This window comes from Caenorhabditis briggsae (assembly GCF_000004555.2).
Source record: "Caenorhabditis briggsae complete genome, chrIV, whole genome shotgun sequence".
NCBI classification, from domain to species: Eukaryota; Metazoa; Nematoda; class Chromadorea; order Rhabditida; family Rhabditidae; genus Caenorhabditis; species Caenorhabditis briggsae.
The window spans coordinates 9,789,488-9,812,212 of record NC_013487.2 but is presented as its reverse complement, the minus strand read 5'-3'; the positions used below and the strand labels follow the sequence as shown (position 1 = coordinate 9,812,212).

Here is a 22,725-nt window from a genome sequence, read left to right as displayed (position 1 = left end):
TCATCCCTGAACGAAATGCCACTTGTCGACGTCTCCTGGAAGAGCAACGGACGGTCCATGCTCAGGAGTTGCTGCGATGGCGGCCGCGGCGGAGTCATCTGTTGCTTGATGAACAGCTTCAGGAACACGAGAAACGCTGGAAATTCGCTATTATAACAACTGTCACTCGTCAGTATCCTTACGTGTTAAGAGCTGGAGAGGCTTCCTTCATCAGAGCCTTCCAGAACTCGTTAGTTTCGGCGATAACTTTCTCTGCGTACTCGCGATTTTTGAATTCTCCATTGAAAGCGAATTCGTTAGCTGGCTTTCCGGCTGGAATTTTGTAGTTTCTGAACCATTCAACGGAGGCCTGAAAACGAAATATACACTCAGATCCAATGAGAAAAATTTCAATACCGCCAAAAGTCCAGGGTAGATTTTTTCGACGTCGTTGATATCATTCAACTTGTCAGCGTTCTCGTCGTTGACATCGATAGCAACCAACTTCCAATCAGTCTCTCCCTCATCAATCAGTGCCAATGTTCCGAGGACTTTCACTTGGAGAACAGCTCCACGCCCGGCGACCTTTGATCCAATCTCAATAACATCAATTGGATCATTATCTCCCTTAGCTCCGGTGTCTGGAACAACGTGGTTTGGATCTTCCCAGGTTTGTGGGAGAGCTCCGTAGTTCCAGATGTATCCCTTGTGTGGGAAAATGTTGTGAACGAAACGGGCAACTCCTTTCTTCTCGTCTTGTTTGATTGGTGAGAATGGTTCTTTGGTGGCCATTTCCATTTTGGCATTAGTCCAGCGAGGAATTTCAACAATCATGTTGTAGACTGACTTTTCTTTGTCAGCGAACAATGGAATGTCGTGCCATGGAGAAACGATTCCTTGAGGTCCCTCTGAAAATTGAAAAGGGAAGTTGAATTGAGGAACTGATCTGGCTTACTAATGAATACTCTATAATCCAAGCTGTACAAAGATCCACGCTCAACGGCTTGATAGACTGGGGAATCTCCGGCTCCAGTGCTCATTTTGGATGATTGAGTCTTATGGATGACAGCAGTATCCGCCAAGGGCCTGAAAGAGAAACGACTCAAATTGACTTTTGATAAGGAAAATATATAGTGTTGTATATAAATAATTAGACACGATCAGGGATGGGAGCACAATGAACCTAATTAAAAAGGAAACGAACTTGTTAGGATTACGAAAACAACGTCCACAGAAAAGCCAAGAAAACATTTTCTCGCAAAATTGTATTTAAGCTAATTTTCATTCAACTCCTAAAATTTTGTATTATGACCTGAACGTGGATACAACATGAAAACTTTTTGTTGTCTAAAAATACGTTTGACACGTTCGGAAGCAGAAGAACTTATAGGTTCACGGTGTTAGGTCAGCCAGGGCTGTCGATAATAACGGCCGGCCGAGGCTGCGGCCCAAAAGCCGAGGGGCCGGAAGGCCGCGGCTTTTATTTTTGAAAGCGACAACGCGGCCGAAAAACCGGCCTCGGCCGGCCGGCCGTGCGGGGCCGAGGGAAACTTCATACGAAATGAAAATGCTCACCAGAACATGGAAAATCGGTTAAAAAATAATTATTTTTCAAATGGGAGTAACTAACATGAAAAATAATTATTTTTGTGACTCAAGGGAACACTAGAGAGACAATTGAATAGAAGTCATAATTTGTAAATTTCGAATTTTACTTGTCAAAAAAATCTGCTCAAAATCAGAAAAAAGTTAATGTTTTTGTTGAAAACCCATAGTTGCGTCTTAATTTTTTTGAACGACGGCCGGCCGAGGCCACGGGGCCGGGGCCGTATTAAAAAAGTTTATCAACGCGACCGGCCATTGACAGCCCTGAGGTCCGCAATGCCTAGAAAAGTAAATCTTGCTTTAAATAACCACTTTTATAACATCAAAAAACAACATGTGAAATTCGTAGAAAGAGTGGGTTGTTGCATAAGTATAGGCAACCTTTCCCCATAATTTTTCTTATTTCGTGTCTATGTGCACCTTATCAGCTGACACCGCCCGTTTGTCAAAAAAGGGAAATTCGCGGAATGTGCAAAGTTCAGTACGCCTACACTTCGTATTTGTTTAAATACTGCTATGGAGTTGGCCATTGAAAACCTCTAGGTTAAAAAAGTCGACCCCAAAAGAACGGTGTAAACCTATTTGTTCTCAGTGTCTCAAATAACACTTTTTAGTCTTCTCGCTGTGACGATATCAAGTAGGATTATCTGAATATATCTCCCAAAGTAAGAAAAACAAGAGGGCCACAACATCATCACGCAACCTGGTGTGTAAACTCCTCTCCGAGTTTGCCGACATTTTTCGTTGCGCTCCAGAAGACGAGGAAGAGAAAGCAGTTGTCAAGCTACCGCGAGGCGACGAAAATTGCACCGTTTCACTGCCAGAATCCATTGAAGAGGTGTGTATTGCTGCTACCTACACATAACAAAATAAAGACTGAAACTACACAACGATCATATCTTGCCTGTGTTAAGTTACTATTGATCGGATGAGAGGCTTGAATTGCTCGGGGTGTCGCCCATTTTTGTGAGTTTGCTGTGATAGAGGTTGTAGTGGTGTTGGAAGACGAGGAAACGGTGGCGATGGCATTCTCCTGACTTGCTGCACAGCCCATAAGGAAACGAGTTGAGGATAACAGAAACCCCTTGGACACAGAGACACTTCGACCGCCCAGTATCATCTAGGAAGAGATGATGACAACTACAGACATTTGTGAGATATATGAGAAGGCACGAGAGACGCTGTTGCGCATGCACATTTTCATGCAGTTGGTGATAGTGTGTGGATTTATGTATGTCGTCACGAGAAGAGGATTAGACTAAAATTGAAACAAAGGATAAAAAGATTAACAAATTAATTTAGTGCTTTCTTTTTTCGTTTCATATGAAGGGAGCAGGGGTATTCGAAAATATTAGCTCTCACCTTGAAATTATGGAATTGTCTCGATCGGTTATAAAGCTTTTGAACATTTCAAATTGGCACGAAACGAATTACTATCATTTGATAGTGATAATCTTACATACTATTCGGAAACCACGAGATGTGAATTCGCGGATATAAGCTTAGTATTGAAGGTCTTCAAATAGAGTTGGGCATTTGTCGAAAAAAGCAATCATAAAGAGTATTTTCAAGCAAATCTCCGTTTTCGAAGGAATTCTATATGAGGAGTAATTTACAGTTTTAGGAACGACAACTTTTTTCTGATATGGTAGCTATGATAGAAGAAAGCTCTTCAAGACATCAATGATTCACTAAGAATGTCACTATTCTTATTTTCTACAAAAAATTACATTTACAGATGTGAAAAGAACGAAAAAGAAATGAAAATTGAACAAAAAACTGTGTTGGTGAAGAACTAATTTCGCGAGAAAGCAAATCCACTGGTGTTTACACACTACACGTCAGAAACTACATGAAAATGCGTACGAGCTAAGTTTGAATACGGTAGAGGTAGAAAACCAGAAAACCAAATCAAGGCAATCTGGATCTGAATAAATAGCTGAACAAAGATACTCTGCATATGAATACCATGAATAGAATAGATAAAACATACCTCGTGGCAAAATACAGAGCGGCAGTGAAGAGTATCGCAGACATCATCGCGATCAACGGCTTGTTTCGTTTGGCAATCAACACGAGGCCCATCAAACAGCGATCATCACTGAAAGATCAATCAAAGAACACTTCTGGGGAGGAGAATCTTGAATTGCGAATCGCTCGGACATGTTTTGCTCACCGAGCATTCTCTTCTCTTATCATTTTGTCTGCGTATCTCGGTTTGGAGAAGAGTATCGTCGTTTTGATAGTTTTACAAAACTGCGTCATTGTTATTCGGCCTCCGATTGATTTTTGTTTAAGTCCGCAGAAATCAACACAGGTGATTCAGTTTAAAAAACAACTACGACAATTTATCGAAAACTTGAAATACTGTATGGGGGTTGAGGTTTCATTTTCTCATTTTTATTGAAACCGTTTTATTGATGGAATTCAGTGTTGGAAGTAGAGCATCATGAAACATAAAACATATAATTTACTTTATTTTATTTACCGGCTTAAAAAACAGCTATCACAGTTCGATATTATCACAGCTATCACAGCAAAACACGATATTTGAAAATTAAGGCACCCAATTGTCAGATATGAAAGCATGAAGAGGTTTTGTTATACCCAATTGTGAAGATTTGAATTTACTCCAACTACTTCGAATAGCTGTTTCATTTGAGGATGGCGAAGCGGAGGGATTCCTGCGGAAAACTCGTAGCCAGTTTCACAGGAAGAGGCGTTCCCACGTGGCAATGTAGAAAGTGGAGGATCGAGAATAGAAGGCGGACTAGATGGCGAATTGAATAATGAGGAAATTGGGAGCAAATGCCCCTGAAAAGATTCAATATTTTCAATAATCAGCATTGGACTCTTGAATCCTACCTCTGTAGAAAATAAAACTCTTTCTTGTTCTTTTTTGTTAATCGGATGGTTATCATCGAATAGCAAGTAGAGATATTTCAATGTTTCCGATAAGAAGAAAGATTCCATTCGGTCTTCAAGACTTCTATCCGCCACATCGTGTACAGTAGCAAACCCACATTTGACTCGTGTAATCGTTTCCAATGATTCAAGAATTTCGAGACCAACATGCTGATAGAAAGGATTTTTGGTAGCTGTGTACAGTAGATATGTCGATTCAATGAATTCTGGCCGTAGAGGATAAAAAGAAACGTCAGGAGCTTGAAGTTGCCAATTGAATCGTTCAGGGAGAACACCGTACTTTTTCCAAATTGCGTAGTAAAGAGCGTGGTGACAAACGGCTTCATCTACTTGCCCAGCAAGCACGAGGACCCCTGCGAAGCTTGCCTGAAAAAACCTTTCTCTGAGTGACTTTTGTAGCCGGAACGTACCTGCAATGAATCAATCCACGTGTTCGATGTGCTTCCATCTCTTGCATCCACATTCACATATATTGGAGAATCTCCGTTCGTATCAGCACAAACATTTCTACCACGTCTCATATAGGTCACAATTTGCTGGAATGATTCGTTGTACATATCGAGGTCTCTTTCATTGCCAAATAGAATGTATGACTTCAGCATATACTCATAAAATGAGTCTATTCCAGCCCCAAGACCAGCAAGATGCCCAACCCATTCTCCTGTTTGGATATCGATCAAGTTTCCGTGTAACCCAGTTGCCTGATTCCTCAGAGTCCAAAGCTTCTCGTTGACCCGTCGTGCTAATTTTTCATACGAATCGTCTCCGAGTAGCTTCGAGAGGACACCTGAAAACTGTCTGTTTTGAAAGTCTCGGTATTAAATGTAAACTACCAAATTCTAGCAACAAGGATCCAGCTCCAGATGTACATGTGAAATTGGTGGTTCCTGGAAGTACTCCCTTTTGAAGGTTGACTCTTGTGAAGGGAATCCCAGTAGCAGTTCCTTCAAATGCAGGAAGTAAGCGGCCAGCAAGATCATGGGCAAGTGTCAGAAGTTCTCCTCCATACTCCGACATGTAAAATGGTCCAAAACGATTTGTTTTATCTACAGCAATCATGTGAGCAGCTAGAAGACCGCCCATAACTCGGATAGTGGATTCAAAGACTTGGATCGTGGTGTTCTTTTCAAACGAAACAGTTTTGACTACCAAATTCACAGCTCGTTTGAACTCATCGGCGTCTCCTTAAATAATTTTTTTAAAATGTATGGATATTTTATGCTTGTATCAAAAATCGGAGCTGTGGAAGAGAAACAAAAGGAAACTACAATAACCTAAAAATATTGATATTTTCTGGGTTTTTGTCCGTTTTCAGTAAGTTTTTTTCTGTTGAAAATGTTCATTTTTCGACTGATTTAGGAAAAAATCCGTAAAAAACGAGAAAATAAGAATATCATTAGGTTACTGTAGTCATCGCTGTGGAATCTTTGGTCACGGCCACCGGCGTTTCTCTTCCACAACTTCCATTTTTTATACGAATATCAAACTCACCAAAGACAACAAGCGAGTCGAGAGTATCAATTAGTCCCAATGAATAATCCCCCAGTACATCGTTTATGTTGATGTTGTCTCTGAAAACTCGAGCTCTTTCAATATATTAAATCATGCTTACGGATTATCATGATCATGCCCACGCCCACGACAATGAATCGGATCTAGTTCATCAGCTGGAAATGCGAATTCCATGTAATTTCTCCATCCGAATTCAAACATTTCCCGCGTTTTCGATCGACCATATTCAATATCCTCCTGTATTCAAACATATTTGAAAAGGAATTTTAAAATCAAATTTCACTCACTTTTGAGATCGATGAATACCGAATCTCCTCATCAGTGAGCAAAAAAATGTTATCAGTTGATTTCCGAGAGAACGAATTGACGAACAGAGCAACGAATATCAGCGCATTTTTCGTTAATAACTGAAATTTTTTCGCATTAAAAGACCGAAACCTGCTAAAGAGAGCTTACCATACTATCACCATACTGTTTTCAATGTTTTTATCCTTAACAATTTTTTCTGTTGCTTTCTTTTTTATTATAGAGTTTGATGGGTGAGAAAAATATCGAAAATCGATGAAACGAGTCGAATAGTGCATGCATGCGACAAGTGTCTGATGTGCCACGTCACACTACTGTTGCAGAAAGGCTTTATTGATAGCTGAATTGAAAAGAAAAGTAAAAAAAGACCTGCTGGGCAGATGGCAACCGGTTAATAACAAGAAAAAAGTCTAAATTGTTCCTAATAATCGTAAAAAATGAAACAAGGATTTCAATCGCTAGCTGAGAATCTACATGAGAGAAATGCGGTTATAAATTGTCAAAAATTAATAAAAATTGCTACATATGCTTGTGAATTTCTTCATAGAGAGCCATGACAAGTGCACCACCAGCGCTTCTGAACAAAACCTCATGTTTTTTTATTATTTAAGAACATTCCTTACCTAAAAATGTTGGCTAAAGCTCCTTTGTATAATCCTCGGAATCCTTCCTCGTGTACAATTTTCCTTGCCGCTGCAAACGCTTTTGATGTGCTCAGCTGTCCTTTGACCATCATTCGGCGCCGTACAGTATCCCATGGATAAGTCAAATATGAGGAGAGAACAGTTACACCCTGTAATATGGAATTTTTGTAATTATTATCCTTGTCAGAGAAAAAAAAGGTTGAGTCGAAGTGTATGCGATGTTTGTAAACAAATATCTGAAAGCGTAAACAAACACAGTTGAAACGAGTGCGACAGTAACCCGGCGGGAAAATGTTAAATTTACCTATTTTTTAGTTTTTCCCATATTTTGCAGCAAATTTCGTCGAACATGGTTTGTTTTTCATTGTTTTTTGCGGTATTTTAAAATATATTCGACGAAATTTGCTGCAAAATATGCGAAAAGCTAAAAAATGAGTAAATTTAATATTTTCCCGCCGGGTTACTGTCGCACTCGTTTCAACTGTGTTGTTTACGTTTTTTTTGTTTACGCTTTCAGATATTTGTTTACAAACTTCGCATACACTTCGCCTCAGCCTTTTTTTCTCTGACAAGAATAATACCAAGATTGAGTTTAATTATTTTACCTGAGCAATAGCGAAGGAAGCGTAAAATGGTAGCTTCTTCTTGTCAGTATTTATGGTGTTTCTAACTGCATCATACAAACCAAAATAAACTGATCGATAAATGAAATACGTCTGAAAAATATTGTGAGGTTTCGGACAATCGTAGAAGAAGCTACCTGAAGAGAAATTGCAAATCCTCTGTAGAGAGCACCGACACCTTCGTTTCGAACGGTTTTCAGGGTGCAATCCACCAGACCCTTATATTCTCTATTGGTGTGGTGATTGATATCGGCAGATAGACGTGTTCTGATAAAATCCAATGGATAAACAATGCAAAGAGATGAGCAACCAGCAAGTCCTCCAGAAACGAGCGTTCGGATACTGTAGGATAGAACATTCTGAAAACAAATCCATATTTTCAATGTTAAATTTTTTAAAAAATCTTACATTTTCCCGCTTGATATTTTTTAGTAAGATCGATTTGTACAAATCGTTGAAGGCGAAATTGAATGCTTGGGTTGGAAAATAGCGAATCACATTCGTAAGGTTTCCTCGCCAGAACGAAGAAAATCCTTGCTCTCTTGGGACTCTGATAAATGCATCAATGATACCGTTGAACCTTTTATCGGGAGGAATATCTTTATGAGAATATTGAACCTGAAGTCATAGTTACAGCTTTTTTTGATCACGAACAAATTATTTGAATACCTGAAGCAAGATTTTGACACGTTCGATTGGAGCAACCGCAGTTTTCGAGACGGAGGCAGAAACTCCACCAATTAGTAAATCTATTGCAAATTTTTCCGCATCTGTCCGTTTTTTGAAGCCGATGGGTGCATGAGTCGTGTTTGCGCTCATCTGGAGCTCTGTAATATGACGCAATTACTTGTTCACTAATTATGATAGCCTGTATTCGATGAAAATTTGAGCGTTCCAGTAGAAATATTTGACTCTTCAAAGTTCTTACCTATGTTTTATTGAAAAAAAAAACTTTTTGGACCCGATAACTAAATAAATGTATTTATTTATCTGATGTTTAATGCGCGTATAATGAAATGCTTCACCGTAGCTGATTTCACACAGCCGGCATTACAACGTACGGACAACTGCGGCCAGTGCGTAAATTTCTAAATTTCTAGGCCTCAAAATAAATCTTGCGAAATTTTACCAAATCTCTCCCACATTTCCGACTTTTTTTCTTATGAAAATTTTGAAGACCTTTCTTGTTGAAAAGTTTCAAAACAACACTTTTCTTACTTCAGGGTAATTCACATTTTCCGGAACTTCCAAAATGGTTCTTGACATTGACCTGTTCCGCGTGGAGAGGGGTAGGTGTCAATTTTGAACGAGGTTCGACTTATTCTCGAATTTTGTAGGAGGAAACCCGGATGTAATCCGGAAATCTCAACGTGATCGTTACAAGGATGTTACTTTGGTGGATCAAGTCATCGAGTGGGATGAGAAATGGAGAAAAGAGAAATTCCTAGCTGACCGGCTTAATCGTCAAAAAAATGCCATTTCAAAAGCAATCGGAGAGAAAATGAAGGCAAGCAATTCATTTAAAATTTACATTCTAATCCAAAATAATAACTGTTCACCCACAATCAGAATAGCCCAGTTACCTGAAATTGTTTTCGACTATTTTTCAATGAAATCAATTTTCAGAAGAAAGAGCCTCAAGGAAATGATGATTCCGTCGCTGAGGACATTGTCGCTCGTCTTGCCGAGTTGAAGCTTGACGAACTCTCCACGCTCACCGTTGTTCAGCTGAAAAAGTTGCGTCTTCTTGTAGACGAAAAGTCTGTAGAAACCGCAGCTGCAGCGGTTGCTCATGAAACTGCTCGTCATGAGAAGCTCATTCAAATCGGAAACTTGCTCCATGATTCGGTCGTTGTTTCAGACAAGGAAGATAATAACAAAGTGGAAAGAACTTTTGGAGACTTGACAACAAGAAAGAAGTATTCCCATGTAGATTTGGTGGTGATGGTGGATGGATTCGACGGTGAGCGAGGAACCGTTGTTGCTGGAGGCCGCGGATACTTCTTGAAGGGCCCATTGGTATTCCTGGAGCAAGCTATAATTCAACTCGCTCTCCAGCGGTTGAACCTCAAGGGATACACACCACTTTACACTCCATTCTTCATGCGCAAAGAAGTAATGCAAGAGGTTGCTCAGCTCAGTCAATTCGACGACGAGCTCTACAAAGTTAGTTCAAAAGGATCCGAGGTTGCTGGAGATACCACAGTCGATGAGAAATATTTGATTGCAACTTCTGAACAACCAATTGCCGCATATCACCGCAACGAGTGGATCAAGGAGACCGAACTCCCCATCAAATACGCTGGAGTCTCTACTTGTTTCCGTCAAGAAGTTGGAAGCCATGGAAGAGATACTCGTGGTATCTTCCGTGTTCATCAGTTCGAAAAGATTGAACAATTTGTTCTATGCAGTCCAAATGACAACGAATCCTGGACCTTGTTTGATGAAATGATTGGAAACGCAGAGAGCTATTACCAAGAACTTCAAATTCCATACCACGTCGTGAACATTGTTTCTGGAGAACTTAACAACGCTGCTGCCAAGAAGTTCGATCTCGAGGCTTGGTTCCCAGGATCTGGAGCAATGCGCGAGCTCGTCTCCTGCTCAAATTGCCTCGACTACCAATCTCGCAGACTGAAGGTCCGTTACGGACAAACCAAGAAGTTGAACGGAGAGGTAAAATTGTCAAAATGTGAAAAATAACGACTAAACAATGTTTTATCAGGTTCCATTTGTGCATATGCTCAATGCCACAATGTGTGCAACTACTCGTGTCATTTGCGCCATCCTTGAAAACAATCAAACAGAAGAGGGAATCAACGTTCCAACTGTAAGTTTCAGAAATCATCATTTAGAGGATTACTTAATTTTCAGGCTATTCAACAATGGATGCCTGAGCAATACCGCACTTTCATTCCATTTGTGAAGCCAGCTCCAATCGATGTGGACGCCAAAAAGGCAGCTGCTAAAAACTGATTTAACTAACAACGGAAAAATGTTCTTATTGCATTCTATTTGTTTCTTTGCTGGGATTCTCTGTTTTAGTAATTTATGCTTGTTATCAAACCCTCGTTTATCTTCAATTTTGAACACAATTTTTCGGTTTCTTTGTCAGTTTTATTTAATGAGATCTTTTTCTCTAATAAAAAATTGAAAAGCATCAAACAGCAGTTTCAGTAGAGAACATCAAACGTTGAGCAAATTTTTTGTTAGGAATTAGAGGACGAAGATGTCTGGGGACAAAATGGAAGCGATAAACGTTGTCCAGGCCATGGACCTAAATTATTTACTCTTATTTAAAAGCAAAAAAAAAGAGACTAACCTTTCTGAAAAATCGAGTTCCTTCATTCAAAACACGGCTGAAATCCTTTCCTGTTCTAACATAGAATCGCCTTTTCAAATCCATCTCGTCCGTAATTTCGAACTCCAATGCGTCAAGATTTCTCCATTGAATAGATCCTTCTTCTCCGCTTTTCAGAAGATCCAGTAGATAGTTTCGACACATTTCAGCAGGAGTTGAATGCGTGTTCTGTTGGGAATAAAGAGCAAGAAGACGATCCATTCTGAAACTGGAAGAGATACTGTAGTTTTCCAAATGAACCGAGATCCACAATGGACCCTAATTTAACTTTTTTTTTTGACGAGTCGTCAATCACGACGACCCATACCGGTACTACCATGATTCCTAAACGAGAAGCCCACCGAAACCGTCGACTTTGAGCCCAATTATCTTGATTCCTAGGTATCAAAAAGTGGTTAACTGATAAATTATAGGTGATATTATGATGAATAATTTATCAGTTGACAATTTTTTAATAACTTTTACAGAAAATGAGATATATGGGTTTAAAGTAAACGGTTTGAATGGAACTCTGTTAGAGTGTTTACGGTAATTTTGAAAGTGACAAATATGGATGTCAAATATTAAATGAAACAAAAAAAGAAAACTCTGATTCTATGAAGTATAATGTCTAATTATACAAACTGAAGACAAAGTAAATGAGAAGAAAGTAAGTATAGGGTCCGCCGAAAGATCCGCATATCGAGATGAGTGTCCTTGTGATCCGCGGTGTTCGAATATTAGATTATTATGGATGATAAAGGATCAGATGTTGTTATTTGATTACATGTTGGAAGTTTACATGGAATTTTCAGAGATCTCCAGTGATATACCGTAATCACTTAAATAGAATGCCATCCAATCAGTTAACTTTGAGCCGAAATATCTAAATTCCTGTGAAAGATATCAATTTTTTGTCAACTGACAAAATGTTTATCATAAATTAAAAACATTTTGTCAGTTGACCCAATTTTGATATCTTTTACAGCAGCCCAGATATATGGGCTCAAAATCGGGTGGCTGTCTATCGGAGTGTTTACAGTAATTATATAATAGGCACATCATTCGAAAGGTACAACGGTGTACAAGGACAAGGTGATTTAGCGTTAAAAATTCCATAAATGCGAAAAATCTAAAATTTTCAGGTTTTTTTCCTTCAAATTATTTGCCTGTATAATGTTGTGATTTGTTTTATCTTCTCAATTTTAAAATCTTTTGAAAGTTCCCATTCCTAGAGTGTCAGTTTCAAACGTTCATCATGGTTCCCATATCTTTCCAGCTCTCGGTTTCATTTTATTCTCGTAACATTATCATGCTTGGTTTAAAGTAAGGAATTGGGGGAAAAGAAAGCTTGTGGGCGTGGCCAACGGTTCCCGTAACGAAAACCAAGGTAACCTAAAACTCTCTGTACTTTTTCCTCGATTACTATTGCTTTTCGACAACTTTTGTGTTGAAAAATCCAACAAGTCGAAAAATAACATTTTTCTGAATTGAATAAATTTCCGAAAAACGGAAAAAAATTGCTAGCTACGGTAGTTCGGCTGTGACCGCCGCCAACAGATGTTCTCTTCCACAGCTCTGATTTTTGCATACCAGCATAACAATAATAACAAGACATAAATATTATGGATAACACTAAGTGGTCTTGTTTTATGCTTTTTTCGTTCTCCCCCTCTCCTGTTCCTATAAAACAAACACGGTCAAGTAAAAGATTCCAGGCGAAGAAGAAGCCACAGAGAAACGAGCGTGTTTGTCTCCATGCGTCCATATCGTACAGTTTCTTCTCTGGTTGTCCTGTCTCTAAACTCTCTCTAATACTTCAACATTCTGTCTCTTCTCTTTTTAATTTCTCTTTTCTTTTCTGTTTCCCGTACTCTTCTCTTTTCACCGGTAGCGCAGGAACTGTTCGTTTTCGGCGAGAGAGCGCCTCCATAGCAGCAACCGACCTGTATCCTCTTTTCTCTCTGATAACCTACTTCTCTTCAATTTCATCTACTCGGAAAGGAAGACCAAGAAGAGGAGAGGATAATGAAGTGGTTTATGTTATTGGACATTTTCTCGAATTTATTTTTTTATTCTATTACATTTGTGAATATTTTCAACATAAGTTTGAGTCCAAAAGTTTTGAAAACTCTTGTACAGAATCTTGTCATCTTTTGTCGAAAGAAGTAGTGTTTGATTCGTTTCCCCTCTTTACTATTTGATTTCAATTCAATTCGAACTAACTTCAAATAATTCGATTCGCACATCTCAAACATTGTAAATACACAGAAATCGTAGGTGAAAAAAGTCATGTGGTTTTGGGGGGTTTCGAAGGAGTTTTAGCCAAATCCTTATAGTTGAAAACCCAATTTCGATATACAGTATAAAACCTGTAATAGAAGGGTCGCCGTATTGTCAAGTTTGAGCTCAATTATCTCATTTCCTATGCAAGATATCAAAAATGAGTCAACTGACAAAACATTTCTGATATTCTGATAGGAACCAAGATAAATTGGCTCAAAAATAAAATTTAGAGAGCCCTTCTATTACAGGTTTTACGGCAATAATTACTTCACATTGTTCCATTTTTCCGTACAAAACAGTTAACTTGAAATATTCACAGAAATAATTAGAAATTAAATGAATTGATCTAAAACTTTTTATAAATATCAAACTTTATTTAAAGGAGGCCAGACACCAAAAAAAAAAGTTTTCCTGATATTTTGCATAGAGAACCCCCATGAGGGGTTGAACTCATGACAGGCAGCTCAGGGGTACAGCGCCGCTACCGGCTGAGCTACGGGGGCGCGATGGTGCCTGACGACCGATGATCTACATAAGCGCGGCGCGATTTCGTCCCCCGAACTGTCCCCCGAAATTTTTGCTGTCTCGCCTCCTTTAAAACCAAAACATTTTAAGTCTTTTCCCATCTTCAAGGTTAGCCAATTCCCAAAAAGGTCTAGAACGGTTCTCTATAAGTGCCTCACAGACTCTAACTATAGACTGAATTTGTGATTGAAAAGACTGTCTTCTTCTTTTTAGTGTTTTTTTTTCTTTTCCTTCAAACTACCACTCCTTCTTCAGAGGATTATTGCGGACCCATGCACCGCCCACTATCAACGCATTTAGCAACTTCCGTGTGAATTGTATTTATTTTTTGGGTTGTTTTTCAGGATTATATCATGAATACAACATCTTCAACAAAAATGTACTCGTTATCGAAGTTTTTTCTGATTTGAATTCTTTTGATTTCTTTGAATCTCTGAAAACAGCAAGTTTTGTTATAGTTTCAACTTATAAGACTACCTACCGCATGACCTGTAATCAGGGATGTTCGAAACGGAACTCGGAATTCCGAAAATTCCGACCATTTTCGGAATGATATTCCGCCTTTAATAATTCCGAGAAAAAAATTCGGAATGAAATTTCGGTCGGAATAATTCCGAAAGATTTTTTCGGAATTAAATTCCGACCGGAATTTTTCCGAAGCTTTTTTTTCGGAGTCTAAATTTTCTGACTATGGTCCGTCGGAGGAAAATTCGTTTGCAGGTCTCGAACTGAATTACTTTTGATAGTATTTTGCGCTGCCGAAATCTTTCTTTCAATTTTCACAAGTTTTTTTGCGTTTTTGTGATGGGAAAATGGAATTTCTAATTTCTAATTTGAATTTTAAAACATTCCGAAAATTCCGAAATTCCGAAAATTTTAAAAATCGGAATATTCCGAGATTCCGAATTTCCGAAACTTTCAAAATCGGAATTTTCTACATTCCGAAAAATTCCGAAAAGATCATTCCGAACATCCCTGCCTGTAAGAACATGACTTTTAACTTTGAGCCAATATTTTTAAAGCTATCAACTGATATTATAATAAGCATTTCGTTAATTGATTACGTTTTGATATCTTCCACAGGGACCTAGATAAATTGGCTCAAAGTACAAAGTTAGTATTTTTCAGTTTTAAAAGTCTGAAAACTCGTTCAGGATTTTTGAATCTCAAAGATCGGCTGCTGTATTCCCATCTATTTTTGTCAAGAGTACTAGACATTTTTTTCTGTGGGTCTTAACCGTAACCTTCAAATTTCAACCAATTCTGTTAATTGAAGAAATTTCCGATTTCGTTGTTTCTTTTTTTCAACACGAACGAACAAATCAATGTGATATTAGTCTTCGTTTGTCTTCTTCGTTTTCTCCGACCGGTTTCTATCTTTTCTCTCCTATAATTAGTTCTTTTCCGTCGTCGAATTCGTCTTCTTTCGTCCGTCCGCCAGTTGACCCATTTATTCTCGTCTTTTTCTTCAGAATTCTATATGGTAGAAGTGGACGGAAAACCGTCGTTGTCAGTTGAAGAGGATGAAAATGAGAATGAAGAAAAATATGAAAATGAAGAGAAGGAAAAGTTGGTGAAGCAATTGAGGTTGGAGAAATCAGAAAGGAAACGAATAGAAGAAGAAATGGAGAAGGAAATAAGAGAAGTGGAAGGAAAATGGATGGAAAAAGTGAGGAAAGCAACAGAAGAGCGAGATGAAATTGCAAGGAAAATTGATGAGTTTGAGGAGAAAATTGATAGTATGCAGATACAAGTACACAGGTTTCGTTAGAAAAATTAAAAATTTGTATTTAAAAAAATCGTATTCAGAAGTGAAACATACAAAATGGAAATAGAAGAAGCGAATAAACGCTTAAGGTTACAGTATGAAGCACTTCAACGGGATTATGAAGAAACGATGCAGGAGAGAAGTATCGTTTTAGAAGAGAACTCTCGGCAGTTGGAAGAACGAGAACGTCTTCAAAAGCAGATCGAAAAAATGAAAGAGGTATGATGCTCGTACAAAAACGAGTAAAACCACAGTAACCTGAAATTTTCGGTCCAAGTTTATTTTTAAAAATTGGTAATTACGGTAGTTCGGCCATGGTCGCCTCCATCAGCCTTTCTTATCCACAGATCCGATTTTCTGTACGCTCAATCATAAATATTTTATAGGAGTCAGAAGAAGTGGCAGCATTAAAGAAGAAATTGGAAAACACCCGACGGCTTCTGCAAGTTAACGTGGAAGAGACTGTAACTGCAAATGCAAGAAGAGATGCAGCACTCGCGAGACTATCTGAAGTAGAACAAAATGGAATCAGACTGGCCGAAGAGAGGGATGAAGCACTTATGAGATGTAAACAAACTTCAGTTGATGCTATTGTTGATATTTGGAATACGCATTCAGTTCAAGTTAACTTGGTAAGAGTTTCCGTGGTTTTTTTTTCAATTTTGCAGTTTATTTTCAGCCATTCAATAAGCCGAATCTCGGAATAATGCTTGGTGGAGGTCGTACAGATGATGGATCAATCGTCCATGGACCCATTTATGTTCGACATATTGCCCATGGATCTCCTTTTGAAAATCTATTGAAAAAGCTAGATCATATTATGATGGTCAATGATATTTCTGTGACCGATATGGATGAGAGAAGCGTCATGGGAATGTTATCAAACTCACATCACATTCATCTAGTCATTAGAAGAAGATCCAACTGTAACAAAATCAGTGATGTCTGTCTTCCTTTAAATTATGGTGAGTGTCTTGTTGATTCATTTTTCAGTATCTCTGAAATTCCAGGAGTAGGTCTTGAACTTGCAAATGGAGTATTCATCAACTCTTGTGAACCAAATGGAGCTGCTTCTAGAAGTGGATTGGCTCCAGGTCAGAGAGTGGTTCATGTGATGCACACTCCTGTTTACGATGCTAAACATGCAGAACTTTTGATTAAAAACGCTCGTGAACCACTTGTCATTGGAATCCTGCAGTCAACAAAAAGGGGAGATCAGAATGGAAAAGATAAAAGTAGACCTACAATTTTTTCGAGGGTGAGGAACTTCCCAAATACGAAAAAGAAATTACACTCCGTTTTTTAGTGGTTCAGTCGAAATGGTGGCGCTGATAAAGAGCGAACTGTAGTTGCAAAAGCCAATATCGACCGCTCGAATGACCAAGTTTTGCTTCGCCAAGGCTCTTTACGAATGCCACAAGCGTCACCTGCATCAGTGAGCCCATTGGTTCGATATGGGTCACTACGAGCTCCTACATACTCGAATAGTGTAGCTGATCACTCAAAACTAATGTTGGACACATTGGATAAAAGATTCAATGGAGCGTATGTTCCTATTTTAAAGTTCTTCTTTACAGCATCTTTATGTTTAGATCAACCGCCCATTTAGAAATTAGTTCTTCTTCAACTGCAGCGCCATCTGTTCCATGGAGTCCGTCATCAGTTAATGAGAAAAGTCTCGTTTTCGCTGGAACTAACATTGAAGGTGTCCCAGTTTATGTTCCGAAGAACACAATATTCAGTACGCCTACTTCTCCTGTCAGGTAAGTTACCTGAGCTTGTCTTCCTTCTATCGAAAAGTGTTTCAGACGACTGATTCGCCAGAACAGTGAACAGAAACGAACAATGTCCCAAATATCATCGGCACACCGGGGGAGCGGGTGGGATGGGCGAGCTTCTCTTCGAATACAACAACGTCAGATGCTAGACCATACTCAATGCATTTCACACCTACATCATCTACCATAATGGAAGGGAAACCACACAGAAGATCACAGGTGTACAGTCCATCTCATCCTCCAGCCTACCCAACAATCCGAGATGATTCATTATCCTCGGTAATGTCTTCGAGTAATTCGATACGTCTCCCAAGTACCAGTTTCTCAAATCAGTATCCTAATAATTGTAAGTTGATACTACTAAAAATCAGCACAATCTTTTATCCATTTCAGCTGCATGCAGTTTGACTGGCGGAAACAGTGCACCTCCACGTCATTGCATCAGTAAAGATGGGAGTGATTTTTCTATTTCAACCACTGGAAGTGCAATGCACAGCTACGCAGAAGGAGGAAGATCTACAAAGAAATATCCCCATATGCCACGTGGGAACCACCATTCAGAATCTTTACTTGTCAATCGATCATCTCAACCGAGACTTGTAGAAGTTCCGAGGTGTGATGTGAAGTTGTGTGGAGGGAATGCAATAGGAATTCTTGCTGAGAAATCCCTTGGATCTGAACTGTTGGAAGGTGATCTTATCCTTTCGATCGACGGAAACTGTGTTCGGAATACAACATTGGAGTGTGCGATCAACACATTGCTAGCAGATGACACTGAACTGACAAGCCTGCTTGTCCAAGATGGAGGAGATCGTCTGAACCGTTTAAGATTAGGAGCCGATGGAGACAGCTTCTTCCTTCGAGTCAATATAGACAGACCAATGGAGAATAAGGATGAACTGGAATTAAAGTGTGGAGACGTTGTCTTCGTAGACAATACATGGATACTGGGCAAAACGGGAAGATGGATGGCATGGAAAGTGGATAAGGAGGGCAGGCAGAGAGATCATGGAGCTATTCCAAGTTCTACAACAGTTTATCAAGCGATTCGTGCCAATAAATATGCGAATCCATTCCCAAAGAAAGCATACGAATGGGTGGAGAAGTTGGATACAAAGGTGAAGAGACCTGTTCTGTTGTTCGGAGCAGTTGTAGAACCGTTTCTTCAAATGTTGGTTGATGAATCTGACAAGTTCTCGATTGTGGCAAGAGAATCTCTGACTGCAAGTTTCGATGAAGTATCCGCATTGCTGAAGGATAAAGTTGTGATTGATTCAAAACAAAATGATGATGTCTACGACCTGTATCATGTCATATCAACAGCTCATATTATGGATATTACTGCTCAAGGGTTAGTGTTATTTCAGAGAAGAACACCTCTTAATTATGGGAACTATTCCAGACTTCACTGTGTTCTACAAGTAGACCAAACAGCAATCGATAGATTGAAGAGGTGTCGAATGTTCCCAATTCTAGTCAAGATTCGTTTCAAGTCAGTGAAACAATTGAAGGATGTGAATGAGCATATTTGTGGAGAGAAAATTAGTTCAAAGGAAGCAAAGCAGCTTATCGAAAAAGTAACTGATTTTTCAAATGTCAGAAATCAATATATTCTTTCCAGGATCTAAAAATCGAGAAAGATCTAGATGGATCTGTAACTTTGGTGGTTCCAAGTCATAATAATGTCAGTTTCATGATGACTCATGCTGTCTTGCAGGTAAGCCCAATATAAAATTTATTCTCTTCTAAATATATTTTTCAGCTGAAAAAACTCATCGAAGAAGAACAAAAGAAAATAGTATGGGTTCAGAGAAAAATCGATGAAGAATGAAACAATGTGAGCGAAAAAGTCTCCGGTGCATTTTTATTGAATTGAAGTATAATTTGAAACATAATTAATAAATTTGTTCATAAGTGAAAGCATGGTTTTGGAAAAGAGCAGAAAGAGATAACAGACAAGAATTTAAATCAATGGAAAAGGCAATAATTAATCAGAAAAACGAGGGGAATGGCAAGAAAAATCGATGACGAGCTAGCGGCGTCGATGTAGAAAACATTGAACTCTCGGAGATTTGATATATTTCTGAAATTAGAAAAATTGATTTTCAGTTTTCAATAACCACAACCTGTATAAATATAACTCTGGTGGCCATGAAAGTTCAGCAGATTTCAAATCAGCGTTACAGTAGGATTTACTGCAAATCCATTGTTCCAGACCAGTGTATGCACGGGTATAGCCAATCTGAAAATACATTTTTTAGTTTAAAGGAGGAGATACAGAAAGTTTTCGGTCCAAATTGTTGTCATAAATCTTTTTTTTCAATTCTGAACGGACGATCGATTGTCGGCTGAACGGCGGCCCGTCACCATAGCGTCCACTTCCTCGAGAGGCTTATATGAACCAAATTTTGAGAAAAAACCTTTTTTCATGTTCCCTTGACTAATTAGAAAAAATTGAACCTTCAATGGAGTGGCACCCTCAACTGTCTGGCTGTTCACACATCCTCTGAATACTTCTCCTCTTGATGTTGCACTGATGAAACAGAACTGTCCCAAACACGAGCCGGAAGACTTCGTATACGGAAGTCGTGGATTGAAATAATCTACGTGGCATTCTGTGGTAGCTGTTGTTGTATCAAAAACTAATGTAGAATCGAGAGACTGAAATATGAAAAAATAATGGAAAATAAAAGATCCAAGTTTTTACATCAGATCCATAGCAAGCATGTGTGTCAGGTTGACCACCATAATTCAACCAAACGCATGTTCCTGGATAGAAATTGAAAACGGTGAGAGTTGGGAAAAAATCGAATTCATTCTCCAAACTACAATCTTTAGTGGACCATGTGTAGTTAGCATTGTCCACTTCCATGAGGGTCTCAAAAAAATTGTTAGATTACTGTATTTGAACAGATGATACCTTTGCAGCAATGTACGTGCAGTAATTTGCTGCACATGGCTTTGTCCATCTTGGTTTTGGCATGTTGTTCAGTTTTTCTGGTTGGCAAGTTTGAACAGGAAGAATTGTGGTTGCTATTTCAGAAATTGATGTGAAATTCGAGTTACAGTAATCCGCACTGAAAAAAGGGGTTTCTTGTGCAATCTGCCATTTTTGAATTCTAGTGGCTTGAACCAATTCGTCCCTTCTTTTAATATCTCAGAAAATTTTAGGCACGGCAACGCCACTTTAGATACACACCACCTGCGAGCGGCACTGGTAAAGTGTTCCAAGGGCACTCTGAAAGGGACACGGAGGTGTTTGAACTCGTATCCTGTGCCAAAAATTTGCTGAGCAATCATAGTCCCTTCAGCCTAGACTAGTTTATGAGAGAAGGAAAACGACGCACTCGGAGCAGAAACACATCACATTTCCATGGTGATTGACTCTGCATCCTTCTGGCGCAACCTCCCCAATTACACATCCTTTTTGTATAGTTGACATCGTTTCGCTTCCATAATAATATTGCGCATGGTAACAGAAGTCACCACGGCATGTGCTTCTAGAGTAGTTGCATCTGAAATTATCCCTTTTTTGCATTTGTGGATCTTGTACTTTAGAGACTAGTTACGCACTGTATACTATGTAAAACATAAAATTCATTAAAAAAATCTCTGAACAGGCTTCTGATCAACCACTATTGTACTCTTTTCCAAATTCAGAAGCTGGAAAATTATTCTTTTTTGAATACAATTCCAAAATTCAAAATCTTAGTTTCTAGAATCTTTTTTAAAAACTCACTCTTCAGTTCCAGTTTCACATCTTGAACAAGTGACCAAAGTGGAGGCTTGACGAATCACAGACAAAACTATAATCAATGGAATCAACATAGTCCTCTGTTCCTCTGACTGACTGATTCAGTTTTCCGTCCAAAATATATAAAAGTTGAATTGTTGAATTGAATTGAATACACACCGCCCATCGTCAGCCATATTTCGCATATTTTATTTTGTCCGTTTTGCAATGAATGATAGAAATACTCATTTTCATAAGCTCTCAATGCTCCTCTCATCGTCACGAATTTCGAAATGGTCAAAAAGAAGTGAGAAAAAGAAGAGATACAGATAAATCAGAATGAAAACGAAACTGTTATATTCATTCGGAAAAAAAGAGACATAGAATATATACAGTACCGGTCCATAAGATATACAAAAAAGTTGTTAAGTTGATTTTCTCGTCGATGTTTGAAAGACACCTCATTTTTCACGTTTTCAGTACAAAAAAAAAGGCAAAAAAGGTGTCTTTCAGAAATCGGCAAATAGCTGAAAAACTAGGAGTTTTTGAAAAAATTCTGTGAATGGAAAGTTATTAATCTAGGTATGTTTTACACCCTCCAGTGTTTCCAAATTGATTGGAATCTTGAGAGCCGAGCTCCAGACTCCTGAAAATGATCAAAATGGTGGAAAATCAACTGAAAAATATGTTTTTTTTTCTCATGGACCGATGCTGTATGGAAGATGTTATTTTAGGTGCACTTTTAGATAATTTAAAACATTAATTTCAATGGTATACTGTTAAGGTATACGGAAAATTTCGTTCAAAGGTATACTGTAATCCTGCTTGATTGGCCCTGACATCATTATAAATCCAGAATTCTTTATCCAAGTTACTACAATTTTCTTTTTTTCGATTCTCGTTGACTTCATTAAAAAACTAATATATATTTCTAGTTCCCGTTAACTTCATAGTTCAACCATTTTTCTTGCTCTTTCTTAACTGTGAGCAGTGGAGCGCAAATGCTGTGGAAGAAAAAACCTGACATACACACATACATACACCAAAAGTGCGGACGTCCGGACTTTTGAATTTGAACGGCTGAGAGTCAAGCAGAGAAAAAGAAGGATTTCTTTTCCTTCTCCTTTCTTCTGTTCTTTTTTCTTCTTCTTCCTCCGCGTAAGATTATCGGCCATTTCATCTACCCCTTCTTTTTTCTATTTTCAAATCTTGCAAAAAAATTTTCTAGGCCGAAGCTAATAAATTAATTTTTTTGAATTCATCATGATGCAAAAAAGTTAGGAACTGATAAAAAAGAATGCATGTTCTACACACTCAACCTTTTCAAAGTGGTAGATCAAACGTTGCCGCTAGTCCCCTTCTTCTTCTTTTTTCGTAACAATAAAAAACGACTTTTCAGTTTGAATATGAATAGACATTTTGGTCTTTTTCTTGCGCGATGACATGAAGAGGAGCCACTATGTACTAATTCCGGTCGTGTTCTCCCTGACACCTTAAGCTAATCGTCTACAGCTGTCTTTGGTGGCAGATGTTCGAAATTAATACACCGGAATAGTTTCGAAAAGTGCAATTTTCTCCAAAATCAATGACCGCGAAAATGAAAGACATATATTCAATCTACTCAGAAAAGAGCAATGCGTCGGTTTTCTTTTTTAATTAAATCTCTTTTTTTTTCTTTTTCTCACCAATCCAAATTGGTAT

At 38.5% G+C, this 22,725-nt stretch overlaps 7 protein-coding genes across 7 annotated transcripts; 2 read left to right on the top strand and 5 right to left on the bottom strand.

Moving 5' to 3' along the window:
- On the bottom strand, positions 1-3,669 carry Cbr-pyp-1 (the record flags this gene model as incomplete). The annotated part of the gene is made up of 6 exons (XM_002633706.2): positions 1-136; positions 183-349; positions 397-887; positions 935-1,065; positions 2,288-2,439; positions 3,553-3,669. 6 exons carry the CDS (start codon positions 3,667-3,669, stop codon positions 1-3), a joined length of 1,194 nt encoding a protein of 397 aa, XP_002633752.2.
- A 516-nt stretch (positions 3,670-4,185) lies between these two features.
- CBG03437 lies at positions 4,186-6,480 on the bottom strand (the record flags this gene model as incomplete). Its single annotated transcript, XM_045235751.1, has 8 exons — positions 4,186-4,398; positions 4,450-4,875; positions 4,920-5,296; positions 5,343-5,693; positions 6,001-6,080; positions 6,122-6,258; positions 6,309-6,428; positions 6,478-6,480. 8 exons carry the CDS (start codon positions 6,478-6,480, stop codon positions 4,186-4,188), a joined length of 1,707 nt encoding a protein of 568 aa, XP_045092397.1.
- Positions 6,481-6,846: 366 nt separating this feature from the next.
- CBG03436 lies at positions 6,847-8,413 on the bottom strand (the record flags this gene model as incomplete). The annotated part of the gene is made up of 6 exons (XM_002633704.1): positions 6,847-6,904; positions 6,951-7,120; positions 7,577-7,687; positions 7,732-7,953; positions 8,003-8,212; positions 8,264-8,413. 6 exons carry the CDS (start codon positions 8,411-8,413, stop codon positions 6,847-6,849), a joined length of 921 nt encoding a protein of 306 aa, XP_002633750.1.
- Positions 8,414-8,846: 433 nt separating this feature from the next.
- Cbr-sars-1 lies at positions 8,847-10,570 on the top strand (the record flags this gene model as incomplete). The annotated part of the gene is made up of 5 exons (XM_002633703.1): positions 8,847-8,883; positions 8,932-9,101; positions 9,221-10,270; positions 10,320-10,424; positions 10,469-10,570. The coding sequence occupies 5 exons, from the start codon at positions 8,847-8,849 to the stop codon at positions 10,568-10,570; spliced, it is 1,464 nt and encodes a 487-aa protein (XP_002633749.1).
- Positions 10,571-10,754: 184 nt separating this feature from the next.
- On the bottom strand, positions 10,755-11,156 carry CBG03434 (the record flags this gene model as incomplete). The annotated part of the gene is made up of 2 exons (XM_002633702.1): positions 10,755-10,871; positions 10,917-11,156. The coding sequence occupies 2 exons, from the start codon at positions 11,154-11,156 to the stop codon at positions 10,755-10,757; spliced, it is 357 nt and encodes a 118-aa protein (XP_002633748.1).
- A 4,069-nt stretch (positions 11,157-15,225) lies between these two features.
- On the top strand, positions 15,226-19,122 carry CBG03433 (the record flags this gene model as incomplete). The annotated part of the gene is made up of 11 exons (XM_045235750.1): positions 15,226-15,506; positions 15,555-15,732; positions 15,900-16,145; positions 16,193-16,771; positions 16,820-17,058; positions 17,106-17,254; positions 17,277-17,312; positions 17,350-17,637; positions 17,685-18,868; positions 18,913-19,008; positions 19,054-19,122. The coding sequence occupies 11 exons, from the start codon at positions 15,226-15,228 to the stop codon at positions 19,120-19,122; spliced, it is 3,345 nt and encodes a 1,114-aa protein (XP_045092396.1).
- Positions 19,123-19,259: 137 nt separating this feature from the next.
- On the bottom strand, positions 19,260-21,119 carry CBG03432 (the record flags this gene model as incomplete). The annotated part of the gene is made up of 7 exons (XM_045235749.1): positions 19,260-19,374; positions 19,418-19,533; positions 19,752-19,952; positions 19,999-20,169; positions 20,212-20,368; positions 20,654-20,806; positions 21,031-21,119. The coding sequence occupies 7 exons, from the start codon at positions 21,117-21,119 to the stop codon at positions 19,260-19,262; spliced, it is 1,002 nt and encodes a 333-aa protein (XP_045092395.1).
- Between the last annotated feature and the right edge of the window lie 1,606 nt (positions 21,120-22,725).